Genomic DNA, 19,134 nt, shown 5'->3' on the forward strand with positions numbered 1-19,134 from the left:
TTTATGAAAATAAGATAATTAATTTATATAACCTGCCTCGTATCAATTTTACTTATATTTTAAAACTTTAAATTATAGTACATTTTTTTTCAATTTTTATATATTTAAAATTTTATTTTCTTATTATATTTTTTTTGTCAGAATTATTATACAAATTAAATATTGTCATTCTACACGTCTCATACTTGATAAAAATATTAAATTATTTTTAATATTTTAATTTAAAATATGTATATTAACTTATGAAATCATTTATTAGTTTATATATCATACTTTAATATTGTTTTAATAACTTATGAAATCATTTATTAGTTTATATATCATACTTATGAAATCATTTATTAGTTTATATATCATACTTTAATAAATTAGTCTTTTACATGTGAGAAAAGTGGAAAAGTATTAAACAACAATAGATACATCATACAGAAAATCATATTATATAATAATAAATTTTCCACATGTGTTTCTATATATATATATATATATATATATACTTTTTTTTACACAGGTATAGTACGGTAAACTGAGAAAAGTGCTAACTGTCTAGGTTTTGAAATCCACCATTTAGATTTACTCGCCTGTGTGGTTAAATGACATGAATATCTAACTTCCATGTATAACGACAGAATTTCTATGTTACCGGTGGCCAAGCCTTTAGGAGATTAGTATACACTCATATTATTTAAAAGAAAATACAAGGACAAAATATAACACTGTCACAAAAAGCATATACTGGATGCCAATAAGGGATACATGTTATTCTTCTAGGTACTTACTTCCAAATTTTTGTGTTGTAATTATGTTTTCTAAGTTTAGAGTTCCGAATTGTACTTAGATCTTACATCAAATACTGTACAATAATAGTAACTAATTAAAAAAAACTATTAATCATTTTTTACCTCATGTTTAGACATATCATAGTTATGTTCAAATATAACTAATAAACTTACAAATTTTATTAGTTCCGGGACTAAAAACCCAATACGGCGAACCCTGGTTCGAATCCCGCTGGCCACACGGATATGAGCTATTGCTTTCGGCTCATTTGAATGCCCAGGAGAGGGTCTATCCGTGGGCTGTACCTCCACCCCGGGGTTAGGTCTGTGTCTTTAATAGACCCGGGTTTAACCCTTTTCAGTTACAAAAAGAAAAAACTTACAAATTTTAAGCAGAGTGTTGGCAAGATGTTTTTCTTTTCCATCTCAACCAAAAGTGAAATCGAATTCCATAAGTAATGTTTATACGACCATTGCTAGCGGATCCGGGTTTCAGTAGAAGCTGATGAAGCATTATTGCTTCAGGGCCCAACGAAGTTAAATATTCAAAGGGCCAACAATACTTATAAATATTAAATATTACGTAATTTGACTGGTCACGACCATAGTTATAGGCTTATAGCTCTATGCCTCTATCTGATGTGGGTTCGATATGCTGTAAAGGTGTCTTTAGTAAAAAAATTTCAGAAAAATGGGCCAAAATGTTTTTGTTGCTTCTGGGGCAAAATATATTAGGCCCGGCTCTGATTGCTAGTGCCTTCCTTCGCAAATTTGAATTGCTTGCTACCAAAGTATTATTTTTTCTTACCATTCTATTAACTTTTCTTTTTACCAATCTATTAACTTGCTTAGAATTATAGTCGTAACATATAGAAACATAGAAACCATTCTTTCCTCAAAAATATAATTCCATGGAACCTAATATAAAATCGACAAAGATCAGTCGATCCGGTGACATGTATGTAGATTAAAAGTAATTAATATATATATAAAATAAATTTTAAATATTTTAAAATGTTTTTCAAAGAAATCTACAATGATTAAAAGTAATTCTCAGATATTATATATATATATAAAAGAAATTTGCAAATATTCTTAAATATTTTTAAAAGAAATCTACAAAAATTTAAAAGCAATTCTCTAATACATTTAATTATGCAAGATCTACTCTGAAGCAGATGCATTATCTGATGATGAACATGAAGCTGAATCGTTTTCGTCATACTTTCCAATCTCGTCCTCTGATTCCAAGTGTACATCCTTTTCGGTTAATCGCTGTTGTAATCAAATACCCCTTGTAATCGGCTTCTTGAATTTATTGACGTGATAGTGATCCAAGGATCGTTTCTTTGCCTAATTCGCAGATAACGAATATAACAAACCTAAAATAGCATAAAATATATAAGTTGACTCAAATATATATGACTACTTTAGGCGGAAAATATGTTTCAAAAGACATACCTCGATGCATATATCTTTCACTTGATAAGGTAAACCAAGATCAGCGACCAATTTTGGAACTTCATAATATGAACAAGGTGCAAAATTATTCTCAGGTAGAACATCTCTGACAAAATCCGCAATCGCATCCACACATTCTTCAGGCAAATTATAGTCAGTCTTTAGCGCCATCAATCGACTTGCAGATGATAAAGGTGAATGTCCATCTATACATCCTCGATACAATGGTTGATTAGCTGCATCTAACATTTCAAAAAATTTTCTGGCGTCCAAATTGGGTTCTTCTCATCTATCTCCTTCCTATTCACCTAGTGGTAAATTTTCTTTATATGCATTATTTACCATCTGATATACAGATCCTCCAAAACCAGCAAAGGAAGTGGAGATGTCACAATTCCTGATTTATAATGCATAATAATGAAGTACTAATTGATTATCCGCGCACATGTGCAAAATAAAATGTAAATTCTGATACTTGTTAAATATTAATTTTGTCCATTCAACCGTAATTATATCATGTGATAAGACCTATATATATTAATCTGAATATCTATTAAATGTGATTTTTACTCGTATAATTTTTTGATCATTTGTATTTTATTATAACAATTTTTTAACACTATAGATCATAAAATTTACAAAGTGAGATTTTTAAAAGTTTTCGTAATTTTCATTTTAAAAATTCAAAATATAATATATGTGAAGAATCTAAATTTTTATTATATGGTTAATATGATTGTTTAATTTATTTTAATAATAGAACATTAAAAATAATAGAAGATATGTAAATTGTTGAGATAAACAAGATCAACAAACAAAATCAAACTAACGGACTACACGTACAAACATTTATGTAGAAAACTATTTGATGTTAATGGATAGTAATAGTTCCACAAATGCTACAATTGGTTTGTTTCTCAGTTATACAAATATGTTTTAGGGTTTGATCGGTAGAGCATTAACATAAGATTTATGTTTTTTGTTATCCAATTAATAATTATTAGAAAAACATTTAAAATAAATGATCTCCAAATGCTCTTTTTTTTTGTAAGAAAGGAGTTAAATTCTCTTTGTTCGATGCTTTCATATGAGGTTTTTGATAAAATATTTGCATTTAGAATATATAAATAAATTAAAATAATTTAACATAACTATTTTAGTTTATTAAATAAGATCAAAATTATATTTTTATCTAAAAATTAAATTTCTATTTTTAAAATATATTTTTTACTTTTCAAAGAATAATATTTTACGTTTAAAATACACTAATAATTAATTTATTATAATAAAATATATAAATAATATATACATATCTATATTATTTAGAAATTAAAAAATTATACATCGTAGACAAATCATTTACCTCTTTAAAAATTATTTTATTAAACATGTTTATGAGAGCATATTACTTCTATAGCATACAATCTCTATTGCATACTATTAATGTTTTGTCTTCAATTTTACCAATCAAGGTTTTAGTAGTATATGTTTTCTTCACAAATCACAACCACATAAATTAAAATTTTAATTAACTAAAAATTTCCTAAATATACTATTAATATTTTAGTTTATTTAATAAAATGAAAACTATATTTTTATCAATAAAAAAAATTCTATTTTAAAATAGTTTTTTTTTACTTTTCAAAAGAATAATATTTTACTTTTAAAATATACTAAAAATTAATTTAATATAATAAAATATATAAATAATATATACATATCTATATTATTTAGAAATTAAAAAATTATACATCATGATCATACACAAATTATTTACCGCTTTAAAAATTATTTTATTAAATATATTTATGAGAATATATTACTTCTATAGCATACAGTTTCTATTGCATACTATTAATGTTTTGTCTTCAGTTGTACCAATCAAGGTTTTAGTAGTATATGTTTTCTTCACAAATCACAACCATATAAATTAAAATTCTAATTAACTAAAAAAAATTCCTATTTTTTATTAACTTAATTTTATTTCCTTTTAGAAACAATTAGTTCAGTTTTATTTTCAAATTAGTTCAGTTTTTAATCGGAAATTAAGTTTTATTATTTAAAATTTCACACTTAGAAATTTGTTTTTTTTTTTCTTTTGTAAACAGCACTTAGAATTTTATTCTATTAGATTTTGAGACACTTAGGTGTTCAGTAGAAAAACAAAATTCAAATCATTTAAAATTTCACACTTAGAAATTTGTTATATTAGATTTTGAGACACTTAGGTGTTCAGAAGAAAAAAGAAATACAAAAAACAATTTGAGTTGGTTACAAAAATTAAAATTGACTTGGTTAGTCCAAGTGCATGTATGTGTACATGAACGCATGGAAATTTGTACCATGTGGCCTAATATTGCGACAACTAAACAATAAAGGTTCCTAAACAAGTAAACAGTGGAGCGGTGATATATGACTATGAACCTATGATGAGGTGTCATATTGTTCTTTAAAAGAACTTTTTTTGAGCAAAATTAGAAGAACATGTCTGCAAAATTAGTGCGATTCACAAAACAGGTAAAAAAGCTGTCGACAAATTATTTGCTAACCAAAGGAAAATCAATTTTACGTGGTTTTGGTTTCACCGACCCATAACTTCTTATTTCTTAATAAGAAAACTAAAAGTTATCCTTGTACAAAAAATAATTCTTAACCCTAATTTTATAGCAATCATTAGACTATTCATCATGCACAACAGTTGTTCATTCTAAAAAAAGTTTGATGTAGGGAAGTAGTTTCCTTTACACACTCGGCCGCCTAGTACATAATTAGGGAACTATATCATTATCTCTATCACTATTTCCAAACAAGGCCATATTAAAACCTATACATTCTTTAGTTTTAACTATATTAACTTAGTTCTGTTACAAAAAAAAAACTATATTAACTTAGTTTCTCTTGTGTATCTATAGTTTATTCTAGGAGTGGACAAATTATACGTAAATTTTGATTGATTCGTTATCTTTTTCGAATAAAAAAATCAGATATATATATATATATATAACATTATAAAATCAAAGTAAAATCATATATAATATCTATAAAATGAATTAAATCATAAATAATAATATTTTTTAGGAACAAATATTTGACTCGATCCATAATATGCATATATACACATATTAAAAATTTATATATACATAAATGATTATTTACTACTATATCTTATGTAACTTTTATAATATTTTATTTATTAAATTGATTATTTTAGTTATCAGAGTCTTATAAGTAAATAATTTTTATGTTAAAAATAAATAATATTATTTACACTAATTTTAGTATGTTAAAATTGTACTTTATTTATATGGATCAAATCAGATATCAAGTGAAAATATATAAAAAACATAGTTGTTTTATATGTCGCTGTTAATATTTAAAGGAGAAAAGTTCCAGAAACCATGATTTAAACGTTGTTTGAGAAAGATTTTTTGTTACAACAAGAGATGTATGAGTTTTGATCTATAAGTACTCGATTTGATTAACCATATAAAAATAAAATAAATAAATATAGCACGGTAGCACCAAGCTTGAAGTATACGGTGCTCAAAATATTTTTGAAACATGTCATTATTTAAAAAATACCATAGCTACTTTCTTCAGTTGAAATATGTTACCTGGATTTACAAAGGACAACGAAGACCTATCCAAATTTTGTTGTCTAATATGTGCGCAATTGATTATAAGTTTATAACATCAAGACCACAAGGGTACAACTGCGTGAGTGCGTGGCCAAATCCATGATCTTCCACGAATTTCGTCTTATAGGTGTTACATCAGTATTTTGTATTTTTTACGATGAAAAGGTTCATTGCGTTAAAAGTTCAAAAAAAAAAAGGTTCATTGCGTTAAGAAAATAACAAGTCACACAAGTAATATATAACCGTTATTATGATACCAGTTGCATATATTATTGAAATTTTATAGTTTATAATTTTACTTTTGAGTGTTATTTCTTGCGGCTAAAAATTCAGTTACAATAGCCATGTTCTTATGGCGGAAATAAAGAAACACATGCATCATTTTTATCATGCCTCGCTTCCATGCTCCTTACCGTCAGGACCGGCTCAAAGATATCATGGACCCATAGCCAAAATAAATTTAAATATTTTTTTCACATGTATTTGTCGATAATTTTAAAAAATTTGGGCCCATATTCCTAATTTTTTTAAAAAACTGGACTCTTTTTTTCCAATATTATTTTTACAAAAAAAAATGGGGCCAGGGGCCCACACCCGTTTGCCCCTATCCTAAAGCCGGCCCTGCTTACCGTCATGACTTTGCGACATTCTCTTTGAGCACCATCCATGTTGTCTAACTGCTCTTCAAGGCTTGGTCTTTTAAGACAAATATTATCTTCTTATTTTCTTGTTTGACGAAAATACCCACAAGGTCACACCACTTCACAAGAACCACGTAATTAAATATTCTTTCGGTATCACTTTAAGTGGTGTTTAAAATTTTTAATTTTGTTTTACAATAACTGATATTCTCACTGTTCAAGATAAAATTTAATGTCATCTAAAATTTGTAATTACAAAATACTATTTTTTTATTGGTTGAACTTTGTTCATTTAATGTTATTTTTATGTAACCAAAATAAATTGTATAAATATTTATATTTTCTTAATAATTGAATAACATGTGATTCTAAATGAGTTTTAATGACTTTGCACAAATCTCATATTAAATAACAGTTGATTTGAAAAGAGTTTTTAAAATTATTAATTCAATAACAGGAGATTTTAACAAAATTCCAAAATTTCCTAAAACCCTTAATTCAGTTCACCTCCCTTAAACACCACTTAAAGTTTTAAGTGATATGGAGTATATCTTAACGCGTAGATTTCGTCCTATAAATAGAACATCGTAGAAAGAGGAGAAACAACAAATAAACAAAAATGGATATTGAAGCTGTGACTCCGACTTTGCAAGGCGAGTGGATCAAGGTAAGCCTTCAATCTAATTTCCATCAAATACATAACTTTTACACGAGAAAAACATCGATTATCAGCATATGACACATTGACACTGATAGTCCTTCTGTGTTCTCATCACGTATTCACGTGACCCCACTCCTTTTCGACCTAGATATTCATGAACTTTGAATCGAGTAATGAGTACTAAGATTTTTTATCATCCTCAAATAAAAATAAAATATTATCCTTCAACTACCAACTGTGTTAGCCTGTCACGTATTTGAATAATTACCGACTCATCAATATATGTTTAATAGTTATCATGAATCATCATCGTGGGTTTAAGTTATCTTGGTCATTGATCGATTAACAGGTGGAGCAGAAAGGAGGAGAAGGACCAGGACCAAGAAGCTCACATGGCATAGCCGTGGTCGGAGACAAGCTGTACTCTTTCGGCGGCGAGTTAACGCCAAATATTTCCATCGACAAAGACCTGTACGTGTTTGACTTCAAAACACACACTTGGTCGATCGAAACGGGCAGCGGAGACCTCCCTAACGTCAAAGCCTTAGGCACCCGGATGGTGCCCGTGGGAACTAAGCTCTATATATTCGGAGGCCGCGATGAGCATAAACAGTTCGACGATTTTTACTCGTACGACACGGTGAAAAAGGAGTGGAAGTTCCTGACGAAGCTGGATGAAGTGGGAGGACCCGAGGCTCGTACTTTCCATTCCATGGCTTGGGATGATAACCACGTGTATGTATTCGGTGGGGTGAGCAAAGGCGGGGCGAATAAAACTCCCGTGCGGTTTGGAACCATCGAGGCGTATAACATAGCTGAAGGGAAATGGATTCAGCTACCAGATCCGGGAGAGCAGCTAGCTAGGTTTGAGAAAAGAGGAGGAGCTGGATTCCTTGTGGTGCAAGGAAAGATTTGGGTGGTTTATGGGTTTGCCACTTCTCCTGATCCTAATGGGAAAAATGACTACGAGTCTGATCACGTGCAGTTTTATGATCCCGTTACTCAAAAATGGACCGAAGTGGAGACTAGAGGAGAGAAACCTTCTGCGAGGAGCGTGTTTGCGCATGCAGTTGTCGGAAAATATATACTTATATTTGGAGGTGAGACCTGGCCCGACCCAAGGGCCCATTTGGGTCCAGGAACGTTGTCCGATGAGGGTTACGCGTTGGATACGGAAACACTGGTGTGGGAGAGGTTTGGAGGAGGAGATGAACCGAGTACACGAGGTTGGTCGGCGTACACAACTGCCACCGTATATGGAAAGAAAGGTCTCCTCATGCATGGAGGAAAACTTCCGACAAACAACCGAACCGATGAGCTCTACTTCTACGCAGTCAATTCCGCGTAATTTCAATGCCTTCACTTTCAAGCTCTGTTTGTGTGATAAATATCATATATGTACCAATAAAAGGTTTGTGAAATTAAATCAGATAATGTACTGTGTGTGTTGGCGGCTTGGAAACTGTCGTCGGTGGAATCATAATTGTACATGTGTCCAATAAATGATATGATTGCTAAGGCATCTCCATCCCTACTCAATTTTTTTTTCTAAAATGGAGTAAACGTGAATATAGAGTAAGGAATGCTCTAACCCAACTTCATATCTCATTTCATAATAAAATTTACTCCATAAATTGAGTAATCTATTTTTTGTTTGTTCATCACTCCATTATAAAGTGAAAAATGGAATAGGGTTAGAGCAATTTTACTTTATTTTCACTTTTACTCTATTTTGGATGAAAAAATAGAGTTATACATTGGAGATGCTCTTAGAGCACATGCAACGGCGGTACGTAGCTGGAATCCTTAAAAAAAAATTATTATAAAAACATATAAAGTCCACGCTTTTTAGGTTTTTGTGTAGGTTTAAGCTGTTAAATTTCTTCCATAAGGATTCCATCGGTGGAGTCTGTTAACTATTCGTGGACTCCACTGATACATGACGACCCACAATTGATTAGTTTTTTTTTTAAATCTAAAAAAAATAATTAAAAAAATAGAAAACACTTTTTTTAAAGGATTTTTATGCGGTACACGGTTGTGGTTGCCCTTATCTCTAGTTATCTACAACATTTTTCTATTCATCCAGACCATGAATGATCCTATGTTTAAGAAAGTTAAATGTTTGAAAGAAACATTAAATATATATTTATTATCAAAATTTATTTGTGTAAAAATACAAAAACATACATCTTTTAGAAATATAGAAAATATATAGTTAAGTACTTATAATCTGTCAACAAAACATAACAGTTGAATGTCACAACAGATTTAAAACTGCTTGGGATAATCTTAAAACTCAAGGCTGATTGTTTTATTATAAAACCACAAAGATGTCTCAGTTTTCTTGTCTTGTTCGTTATTACAGTAGCTCCTTTTTAACTCTCTGGCTTTAGATAAGAAAGGAGGTAGCTTTATCAACCTGATAAAGCCATTGATTCTCCATCTCCGATTCCATCTTCTTGATATCATAAAGACTTTCTATTTTGATCTGCCTCGGCATTGTAGCGGCCATAGCTTCCTGTATATTAGCTAAGGTGGCTGTAATGTCCAGAGGAAGGAATAGAAGCTCTCTGAGATTGTTTGGTCCAACCACTTCCGGATCTGATCCCCATATCAAATGACCAACCTGAAGGTTCCCTTCTTGTGTCAAATGCTTACCGTCGAAGAAGAGATAATCTTCAGGCTTAGCGCATACATTGCTAGTGGAGCAACTGGTTCCATTGACAGAGCCAGTTCCACAACAAGCAGCCATTCCTGTCTCAAACGCTGCATCAGAAATGATAAATGTCACAACTTTTTCAAATATCAATAAGCTTATGAGTTATGCTGATGATGATGGTGACAGTAAAAGACTTACTGTAAGTCTTAGACTTGATAACTCTGTTTTGGATGGAGCTGAAGAAGTCGTAAAACGAGTACTGGAAACCACTGAGTTGTCGTGAGAGTTCAACCAAGAGCTGCAACAGCTTCTTGTTATGCAACTCAGCCATTTCAGAAGGTAACCTCGCGCACTCCTGAACATTTCCATTTGCTTGTTTCACTGACGGTAAGCAACCCAACGGTGCCAAGTTCTGGAACGCGAACTTCCTACCTCCAGACCCGTAAAGCACCTGAAAAAGTCAGGTAGATGAGAGAACAAACAGAAAAACATATAGGGAACCAATCAAAGATTGTGTGTTTATACCTTCAGTTCTGCTTCTATAGCAGCGATGACTCGACCCACAAAAGCTTGTTTCTGATCATCAGAGGGATTCGGATTGTTCTTGGCATAGTTCAAGTAATCATCAGAGGCAATGTAGAACAAGTAGATAGCTTCGGAACGTGCTTTGGCTGTCCATTTGTTCTTGTTTTCAGAGAACTTGATCACTTGTTGTGACAGTGTCATCTGTTGGCCAGAATAATCATTTCAAAATATATTTAATCTAAACTCCCTCATACGTTGACCTAACTTCTACCATCCTAATTATGCCCGGGTATTTTTACCATAAACCGAAAAACCAAACGGAACCAAAAACCAGACCAAAACCGAGATTCATAAATATCCATACTTCTATATCTGAAAACCGAAATTAAACCAGAACCAAAAGAAAATCCCAATATCTAAAACACAATTCATATGCTTCAAAGAAGTTAATTATATTTAATTTTAAAATTAGATCTCGATCCGTGCAACCGCGCGGATTTTTGTTTTCATTTATTTTTATATAAACATTTTGTTTTTAATTTTAAATTGGTATATGTTATAATATATACTAGATCTCGATCCGCGCAACCGCGCAGATTTTTGTTTTCATTTATTTTTATATAAACATTTTGTTTTCAATTTTCAATTGATATATATTATAATATATATATGTCTATCAATTTTTAAAACTTAATAAGTTTACAGTATTTTTTTCATTGAATAGATTATTTCAAACTTTCACATGTATTTGTATCTTCTTATATATATATATATATATATATATATTTTTTGGATTATTATTTTATTATTAAAATCGTAACTATATATATAAATATTAGTAAAATATTGTCTTATTATCATATTCAAAAATATTGTAATATTTCACAAATTTAAAAAGTTTTTTAAAAATTAAACTTTTCGTTTCACAGATTTATATTATCGAGTAAATAATTAAACATTTTAGTTTTTGTTTAATTTTTAAAATAAACTATATAGTTTAAAATTTGTTTTCATTGGTTTAAAGTAGTAAAGATTAACCATTGTTAGATAATATGATTTTTGTTATTTAAAAAAAATCTTCATAATTTTAACATTTAACATCGACGAATATTTAAATAATTAGCATATGGAGGTATAGTATTACAACATTAAATTATATCTATTTAATTTATACTATCTATAAATCCAATGGATCATCTATTGTTTAAATCCAATTATTGATAGCCCAATAAAAATTTTTGGTAAACCAAAAATTTAAATAATAAAATTAGAAATTAAATGTAACATGACTTTTTAGAAATAAGTTCATTGGGTTCATTTTTAAAAAAAATCTCACATGAATCAAAGTTTTGACTTTTGTTTTAATATATAAGATGTGTCTATCAATTTTTAAAATATAATAAGTTTACAGTATATTTTTTCATTGAATAGATTGTTTCAAACTTTCACATGTATTTATATCTTCTTATATATATATTTAGATTATTATTTTATTATTAAAATCGTAACTATATATATAAAGATTAGTAAAATATTATTTTATTGTCATATTTAAAGAAATTGCAACATTTCACAAATTTAGAAAGTTTTTAAAAAATTAAAATTTTCGCTTAATAGATTTATATGATCACGTAAATAACTAAAAATTTAGTTTTTGTTTAATTTTTAAAATAAGCTATATAGTTTTAAATTTTTTTTCATTGGTTTAAGGTAGTAAAGATCAATCATTGTTAAATAATATGATTTTTTTCTATTTAATTTTTTTTTATAATTTTAAAAGTTAACATCGACAAATATTTAAATAACTAACATATGAAGGTATAATATTACAACATTAAATTATATTTATAAATCAAATGGGTCATCTATTGTTTAAATTCAATTATTGATAGCCCAACAAAAATTTCTTGTAAACCCAAAATTTAAATGTAACATTACTTTGTAGGAATAAGTCCATTAGATCCATTTTTGAAAAAAATCATACATGAATCAAGATTGTGACTTTTGTTTTAATATATAAGATAAACAAATTTCTTAAATATAAATACATATATAATGATTATATTTACCTAATATTGGCTGCCAAAAAAATATTTTTTTGCTAATATGGAAAGCTATTTGAAAAATCATGTTTTTTTTTCCGTCTGAAGGGATTCATTCATTCATAGTTAAACACTCTTACAAAGGCTGGCAGAAATCATGAAATCTCCGGAACTAAAGCCCAAAAGAAAGGCGACTTGAGCCCACAACAGGACGACTTGAGCCCACAACGGGGCGACTTGAGCCCACAACGGGGCGACTTGAGCCCACAGCAGGACGATTTACAGACACATAACAAATACGGGTAAAAACCAATCACCCATAACTAAAACATTACAAACATGAAAATCTATAGACAAACTGACATTTCAGTGCACATGACCTTCCAATATAGCAACCGCAGAAATCTGGACAAATCGAAGCTGCTCTCGGCCAACCAACGATTCCATCCGCTTCAAAACCCAAAGACCCTCAATCTTCTCAACCCGGATCTATCGTTGCCGCCTATGGCCTGCCAAACGATACCATCCTCCATTAGTAATCAAGAACCAAGACTTCACAACCCGACAAGCAAGCAACTTTCGGATACGGTTTGAACGCACTCCTCTGACGTCCACTTTACACCTAGATAGAAGTCTCCCAGACACCTCCACACAAACAAGCCTCGTCAATTGATTCCCATAACAAACGCATTCAAAAACAGACCACATCAACCATAAATCACTGCACCACCAACTGAAAGAGAATTCTGCAACTGAAATTGTCACACACCAAACCCAAAAACTAAACACGGGACTCACAACCCTCTGATATAATCCGGTTCCACAACCGATAGAACATCACCTCCATATCAGGGTCATCACAAACGTTAAGAATAAAAGTCCAGACCTTAGCAAAGGAAACACTCAGAGGATAGACAGGGTCATCATAAGTGGCCTCTAGCCGAAAGAACTTGCATCTCGCTCCTAAGCCCGAAACCGAACAGACTAGTCGGGAATGAAAACTGAACCTTGACTACTGCGATGGAACAAGACCTAAACTGATAGCGACTTCAAGAAGTGCAGAGACCATAGCGCAAAGGCCTCTTCTTCGGTTGACCACGACTTCTTCGAGCCTCCTTGCTGAGCTTGTCTTCGAACACCGAAGGACCAAAACTTCTTTCTATCGCCCGTTACACCACTCCTTCTGCCATCTCACCATCGCAGAGTACGGTAGATCCAGGCTCCAGGAGACGTCTCACCTATACCACGCGCCCTCGTCGTGAAGGCTATGTCGAAACTCTGGAAGTGGAAAATTTGAATCTGACAAAATCCTCAGTTCTAAAAGCCGACCTCCAATCCATCTCCTCCACTCCAACCTCACGTCGACACCAGAAAGCCAAGACGAAAACTGGATCTGGTCGCTACTCCATTGCCAGCATGTCTCTTCTTCCAGAGCAAACAGTATATCGGAGAGAGAAAGGGAGGTAGGAGAGGAAGCAAAGAAGAAAAACGGAGGAAAAGGAAGGAAAGGAGCTCCGGCAACGTCGCAGTGACGCGTACGCGCCGGAGAGAACACGGTGGTCTTTGGTTTGCTCTTTTTTCTCTCTGTTTTTTTTTTTTGCCTCTCTTTTTTTGAAAAATCATGTTATTAGAATGTTTTTATCTAAAATATTTAAAATTATCCAAACTACTTGACTTTTTTATTCGAAGAAAGAATCATCCGATAATTTCTCTAAAAGTTCAAATTACCATATAGTTTTATTTGAATGATTCGAAATTATCCATAACACTTGAACTGAACTAAATCAGATTTTGATTTTGTTTCCAATAATTTCTCTAAAAGTTCAAATTACCCTATAGTTTTATTTAAATGATTCGAAATTATCCATAACACTTGAACTGAACTAAATCAGATTTTGTTAGTATATTACCATGTTCCTAGTTTTGTTATTCAATCAAACCAAACCAAACCAAAACCGAAAGAAAAAAACAAATCAAAATTCATATGTATTAACGAACAAAAAAACTCTTCTTATATAAAAATTTGAATTCTAGAGTGAGATTTAACGATCAGTCGAAAAAGCTAACCGACTCCGGAGGGGCCCCGAGAACGGTGGCGTCGGCGATGGCGAAGTTAGCTCCGTGAGAGAAATCCGCCGTGGCACGGAGAATCGGAGGGATTTGAGAAATACCCATGAAACTAGCTGCTTACAACAAGCGAGAAGATCAGACTAAATCAAATCCCTAACGAGTATGAAACCCTATAGCCATCGATCTCAACATTACCGAGATAGTCGGGAACGATGCGACCATCGGACCACCGTCCCGTAGCCTCTCCTAGAGTGATTCCATACGGAGGAAAGCTAGCGTCGACGCGATTCGAGGAGACGAACTGTTTGTTGCCGGCGTCGTAAAGACCATCGCCGAAGACGAAGAGCGTCTGGGCCAAGGAGACGGTTGAGAAGTGGAGTAGAAGAAGAGCGAAGAGGTGAGATTTGGGATTCGCCATTGAAAGAGGGTGAAGCGCCGTCGTTTTGTTTGATCTGAGATTACAGTCGTTCGTTGGTTTGTATTAAGGTGATAAACCACATGATTTACTTTTGCATTTGTTTAACAAAAATATTAAAAGACTTTTCACTGTTAGTCTATTAGAAGTGGAATTATTTGTTTAATTAGTATTTTTCTTTTTCTAATACTTTTCACTGGTTTTCGTGGTTAGTCTTTTAGAAGTGGAATTATTTGTCTAATCCGTAATAAATTACATAAATAAAACGCCTAAAACGAAGAAGTTTACAAAAATAATGCCCAATCTATTTATGTATATATATATATATATATAAAGTAGACTTTTTCCACATGTGGAAGAAATTTATTGATATGTGTTCCATGTATTTTTTTTATATATTTTAGATCCTTCATCTTATAGAAACTCTAATTTAGTCTAGCACTTTCTATTTATGCTATTTTTGGATTGGTCTACATACAAATGTCTATTAGATATAAATCATAGCACTAAAATAATCAAAAATATGAAGCATCACATGTGCTGGACCAAATTGGTCTACATACAAATGACTCCCATTTTTCTCTATCTCTAAAATAAAAGGTACAATTATATGAGTTTTGGAAAACCAATAAAATGAGTATCAAAGCGAGAAAAGTAGTTAAAAAAGCATTTATTTTTGTAAATGCCTATTTTTATGTTAATATCAACCACTGAACTAAACGTGATATAATTTGATAGATAGGATTGATCTCAGAATTTTAATTATCTAATCCTTCTCGCATTAAACATCAGCATATTGAAGTTTATAATCTATTTTATTGGTCACTAAAATTAAAAATGAATAAAACAATTAAGTACAATAATATAAATATATTTTAATATTTAATTTATTCACAACTAAAATAACTTAAACTTTCACTATGTTATTATTTTTTTACTAATTTCTATAATTTTATATACAAATTATATATTTATTTTGCTATTAAAAATTATAAAATAACCAAATTAAGAAGAAACTAGACCACCAATACATAATCAAAACCTAAAACCTCTACAATCAAAGATAAAAACAAAATGTTTAAGTAACATTAACTCAATAAATGTCACCATCTAAAAGGTAAGAAGCACCTTACAAACTAAACTAATACATACAAGACACCTATGCCAGTGAAGAACCACAAAGCTCTAGATAGAAGGGACCAAAGCTCTAAGAAACTTACTCCGCATACCTATACCAAGGGAAGCAATGAAAGAAGAGAAACAACTGAGGGTGGGATAATAGAACCCAACCACCGAGAAATCAAAGCCTAAGCTAAGACCAGAAACAACCTTCGAGCAAAAGGAAAACACTATCCAAACCTGGAGGGGTAAATATGACGAAAGGAAGCGCCACCAGAGACGCGAACAGCGATGAAAGTTGTAACGAGATGAAAGAACAAAAAGGGAAGGGGAGAAAAAACGAAACCAGAAAACCGTGGAGTCGTCTCCAAGCTATGAAAGAGAGCTTAGAAGTCACATCACCAAAAACCAGATCTTGAAAACGAAGACAAGTAGGGACTATCAATAGCAAGTCAACGACGAGGAAAAAAAATCAAAAATGACTAACTCTGACCCAACCCAACATCAGCCAAAATTTATGGAAGAAGAGGAGCAGTCAATATTAACCGTAACAGTCTACAACGCCGTGAGAAACAACCTCACAACTGGAAATTCATAAATCTGATCTACAACAAATACTAATAATTTCACAAAAGAAAAAAGCAAGAAAGGACAAGAGCATGGAGATTACATGATTGGAGAAGACGAAGACTATCATAGAAAGGTACAAATCAATTAATGAGTTGTGAAGTTGTGAAAGTCCACCTACTTAATCATATAACGGTCCATAGTCCAGATCTATTACAACACGCCAGGAAAACAAAAATCAAAAGTTTTTCAAGTCCTGCCACGTGTTGTCATTTGGAATAGGGTGTTCTAAGGTGGCAGAAGAAAGAGAGAGTATCCTCAACTTTATTAGTATACTAGTGGTATTCCGGCGCTACGCGCCGGATTCGTATATTTTATTTTTACATGAATTTACAGTTTATTTTATGGTCTTAGTAAATAAAATATGTTCAAAATATGAAAATAAAAATATGTTGCAAGAGAATGATATTTTTTTCTGATCAATTTGATAGTGGTTAGCGACTATATGGTGTTAATTTATTTTGAAGTTGATTAGTTCAAAGTGAAATAACATAAGTGGTTGTGACTAATTGATTTAATAAAAGTAGAATAAAAACTATTGTCGTAACAAAGTTAATTTAGTTGAAATTTAAACATAAAGTAGAGTTGATTTTTTTATTTAGAAAACATACTTATACTGTTTAATACCATGTGGACAGCATATAGACGAAACGTCATTTGAAATTTTATTTTATTTAAGTAACATATAGTACCTATGGGGGGGGGTGAATAAAAAAGCAAATAATATAAATATTATTTGAAGTTTAATAAATTTATGAAATTTTCATTTATTTTAATTTAAAATAGTATTAAATTTTACTATTTGTTATTTTTTCAAAAAATACTATCTATTTTATTTTTTCATTTATATACTTGTTCGACCATTATTGTTTTTCATGAAAACAAATTTGTTTTAATTTTTTGAAATGTTTTTCTAAATTTACAAAGATAATAAGAATTATATTAAAAAAATTGTGGTCGATTGTGTTAGCATATATTATTTTTCCTTTTATATGTTTGTTTTACCTTTTATTCTATACAATTTTTTTTGTCAACGTATACATTTTTATTTAAACTGTGGATTTATATGATGTAGCCGATTCATTGTATTAAAAAAATATTTCTGGACATAGATTAGCTGGAGAAACTTAACTTATTAAAACAATGACATGGTTTAAGGAAAATGTCTTAGTTTATACAAAGTGATTTTTTTTTTAAGTCTTCAATGCAATGTTCATGTGAACGCATCTTCGTAGTCAATCAGTCATCAAACTTGTTAATAATATCATTGTTTCTCTTCTTCTTTGTGGAGCGCCCTTCCTCCAGAACTGCTGCATCCTCTCATGTATTCTTGTCAGCTACAGGTGACTCATTTGGTTCACTTAGAACAGTTGTTTGCCCATCACCATTCCCATCAGCAGTGCTTCTTCTAATGTCTGAGTCCCTCATGTTCTCACATGGATAACTTCTTTTCACAGCTCCACCACCAGACATGTAATCACCGGGTTGTCATTGCTACCTTAGTTTTTGATCATTGTCATTAACAATGTTAAACAATGATCAAAAACTTTCGTAGTTTCCCGACATAGCAAAATGAAGTTAATGTACTGACTTGATTCTCAAAATTTGGTTGGGCTGGGCGCTAGTGACAATTGTATATGAGCTCTGCTGTTTGGATGAGAAGTTGAATCGAGAAACCTTCAACTGGAAGGTGAAGGTGCGGCCGAAATTTTTTTTTGATGCATTATAGAAGGGCCGAACTCCGGGGGTCTTGGAGCCCTGCGTTCTGGTGAGGGATAATATTTCAGTTACTTGAATATGCAGTTTACGTAAAATACGGACAGAGAAATGTGCGTAAGTTGGTAAGTGTTACCATTTGTTGGGAGACCTCTCCAACCCTGGTATTTGTCAACTAACTTATTACAGTATCAAAAGCTACAAACTCAGTTGAGTCAGATGCATCGGAGACTGTCACATTAACAATTTCAGAATGTGACATATAATGTCTATAAAAGTTTACTATCAACAAAGCTGGAAGGAGGAAGAATTTTGTGCTGATAAAACATTACCTCACAACCCCAATTGAATTCTCTTTATTACATGAAACGCAAGTGAAGGAGGAGAAGCCTCGTTACAGTATGCGAAAAATCTTAGTGCACGAAATGTAGCACCATCAGTAGATGGTATCAATGCCACTTACTACCCCAGTGCATAGGAACTTAACGTTCTACAACAATGTAAATTAAGAGAGGCAAAGGTTATCTTGTGTTTACCAGTGGGGAGGCGTTCAAAACAAAGGAATTAAGCTCAGCCAAAGTTACCGACTCTATCTTCCTCAATGTCTGACGTGACAATTTTGAATCTCGCTCTTTCTTCTCCGGCCGATCTCTCATCTTTACCACCTCATGATGATGTCCACGGGTCTCTGACAGATAGGAACAAAGCAAATAAAAAAAATCATCAGATAAGCTTAAATATTTGAAGGAGGAGGTCGAAGCAATCAATACCTGAGAAT

General features: G+C 31.6%; 2 protein-coding genes and 1 long non-coding RNA gene across 3 annotated transcripts; 1 reads left to right on the forward strand and 2 right to left on the reverse strand.

The window, feature by feature from the left end:
* The first annotated feature begins 7,047 nt into the window (after positions 1-7,047).
* LOC106436486 (epithiospecifier protein) lies at positions 7,048-8,717 on the forward strand. Its single transcript, XM_013877451.3, has 2 exons — positions 7,048-7,186; positions 7,530-8,717. Exons 1-2 carry the CDS (start codon positions 7,139-7,141, stop codon positions 8,526-8,528), a joined length of 1,047 nt encoding a protein of 348 aa, XP_013732905.2. The 5' UTR covers positions 7,048-7,138; the 3' UTR covers positions 8,529-8,717.
* Positions 8,718-9,311: 594 nt separating this feature from the next.
* Positions 9,312-15,002, reverse strand: LOC106436485 (inactive GDSL esterase/lipase-like protein 25). The gene is made up of 5 exons (XM_048773921.1): positions 14,675-15,002; positions 14,477-14,592; positions 10,368-10,568; positions 10,041-10,293; positions 9,312-9,949 (listed from the first exon to the last, which is right to left on the reverse strand). Exons 1-5 carry the CDS (start codon positions 14,895-14,897, stop codon positions 9,573-9,575), a joined length of 1,170 nt encoding a protein of 389 aa, XP_048629878.1. The 5' UTR covers positions 14,898-15,002; the 3' UTR covers positions 9,312-9,572.
* A 2,449-nt stretch (positions 15,003-17,451) lies between these two features.
* Positions 17,452-18,951, reverse strand: LOC125601983. Its single transcript, XR_007334525.1, has 3 exons — positions 18,493-18,951; positions 18,232-18,405; positions 17,452-18,138 (listed from the first exon to the last, which is right to left on the reverse strand). It is a non-coding gene; the product is annotated as an uncharacterized LOC125601983 (long non-coding RNA).
* Between the last annotated feature and the right edge of the window lie 183 nt (positions 18,952-19,134).

Source organism: Brassica napus, unplaced genomic scaffold, assembly GCF_020379485.1.
Source record: "Brassica napus cultivar Da-Ae unplaced genomic scaffold, Da-Ae ScsIHWf_270;HRSCAF=446, whole genome shotgun sequence".
In the NCBI taxonomy this organism is placed as follows: Eukaryota; Viridiplantae; Streptophyta; class Magnoliopsida; order Brassicales; family Brassicaceae; genus Brassica; species Brassica napus.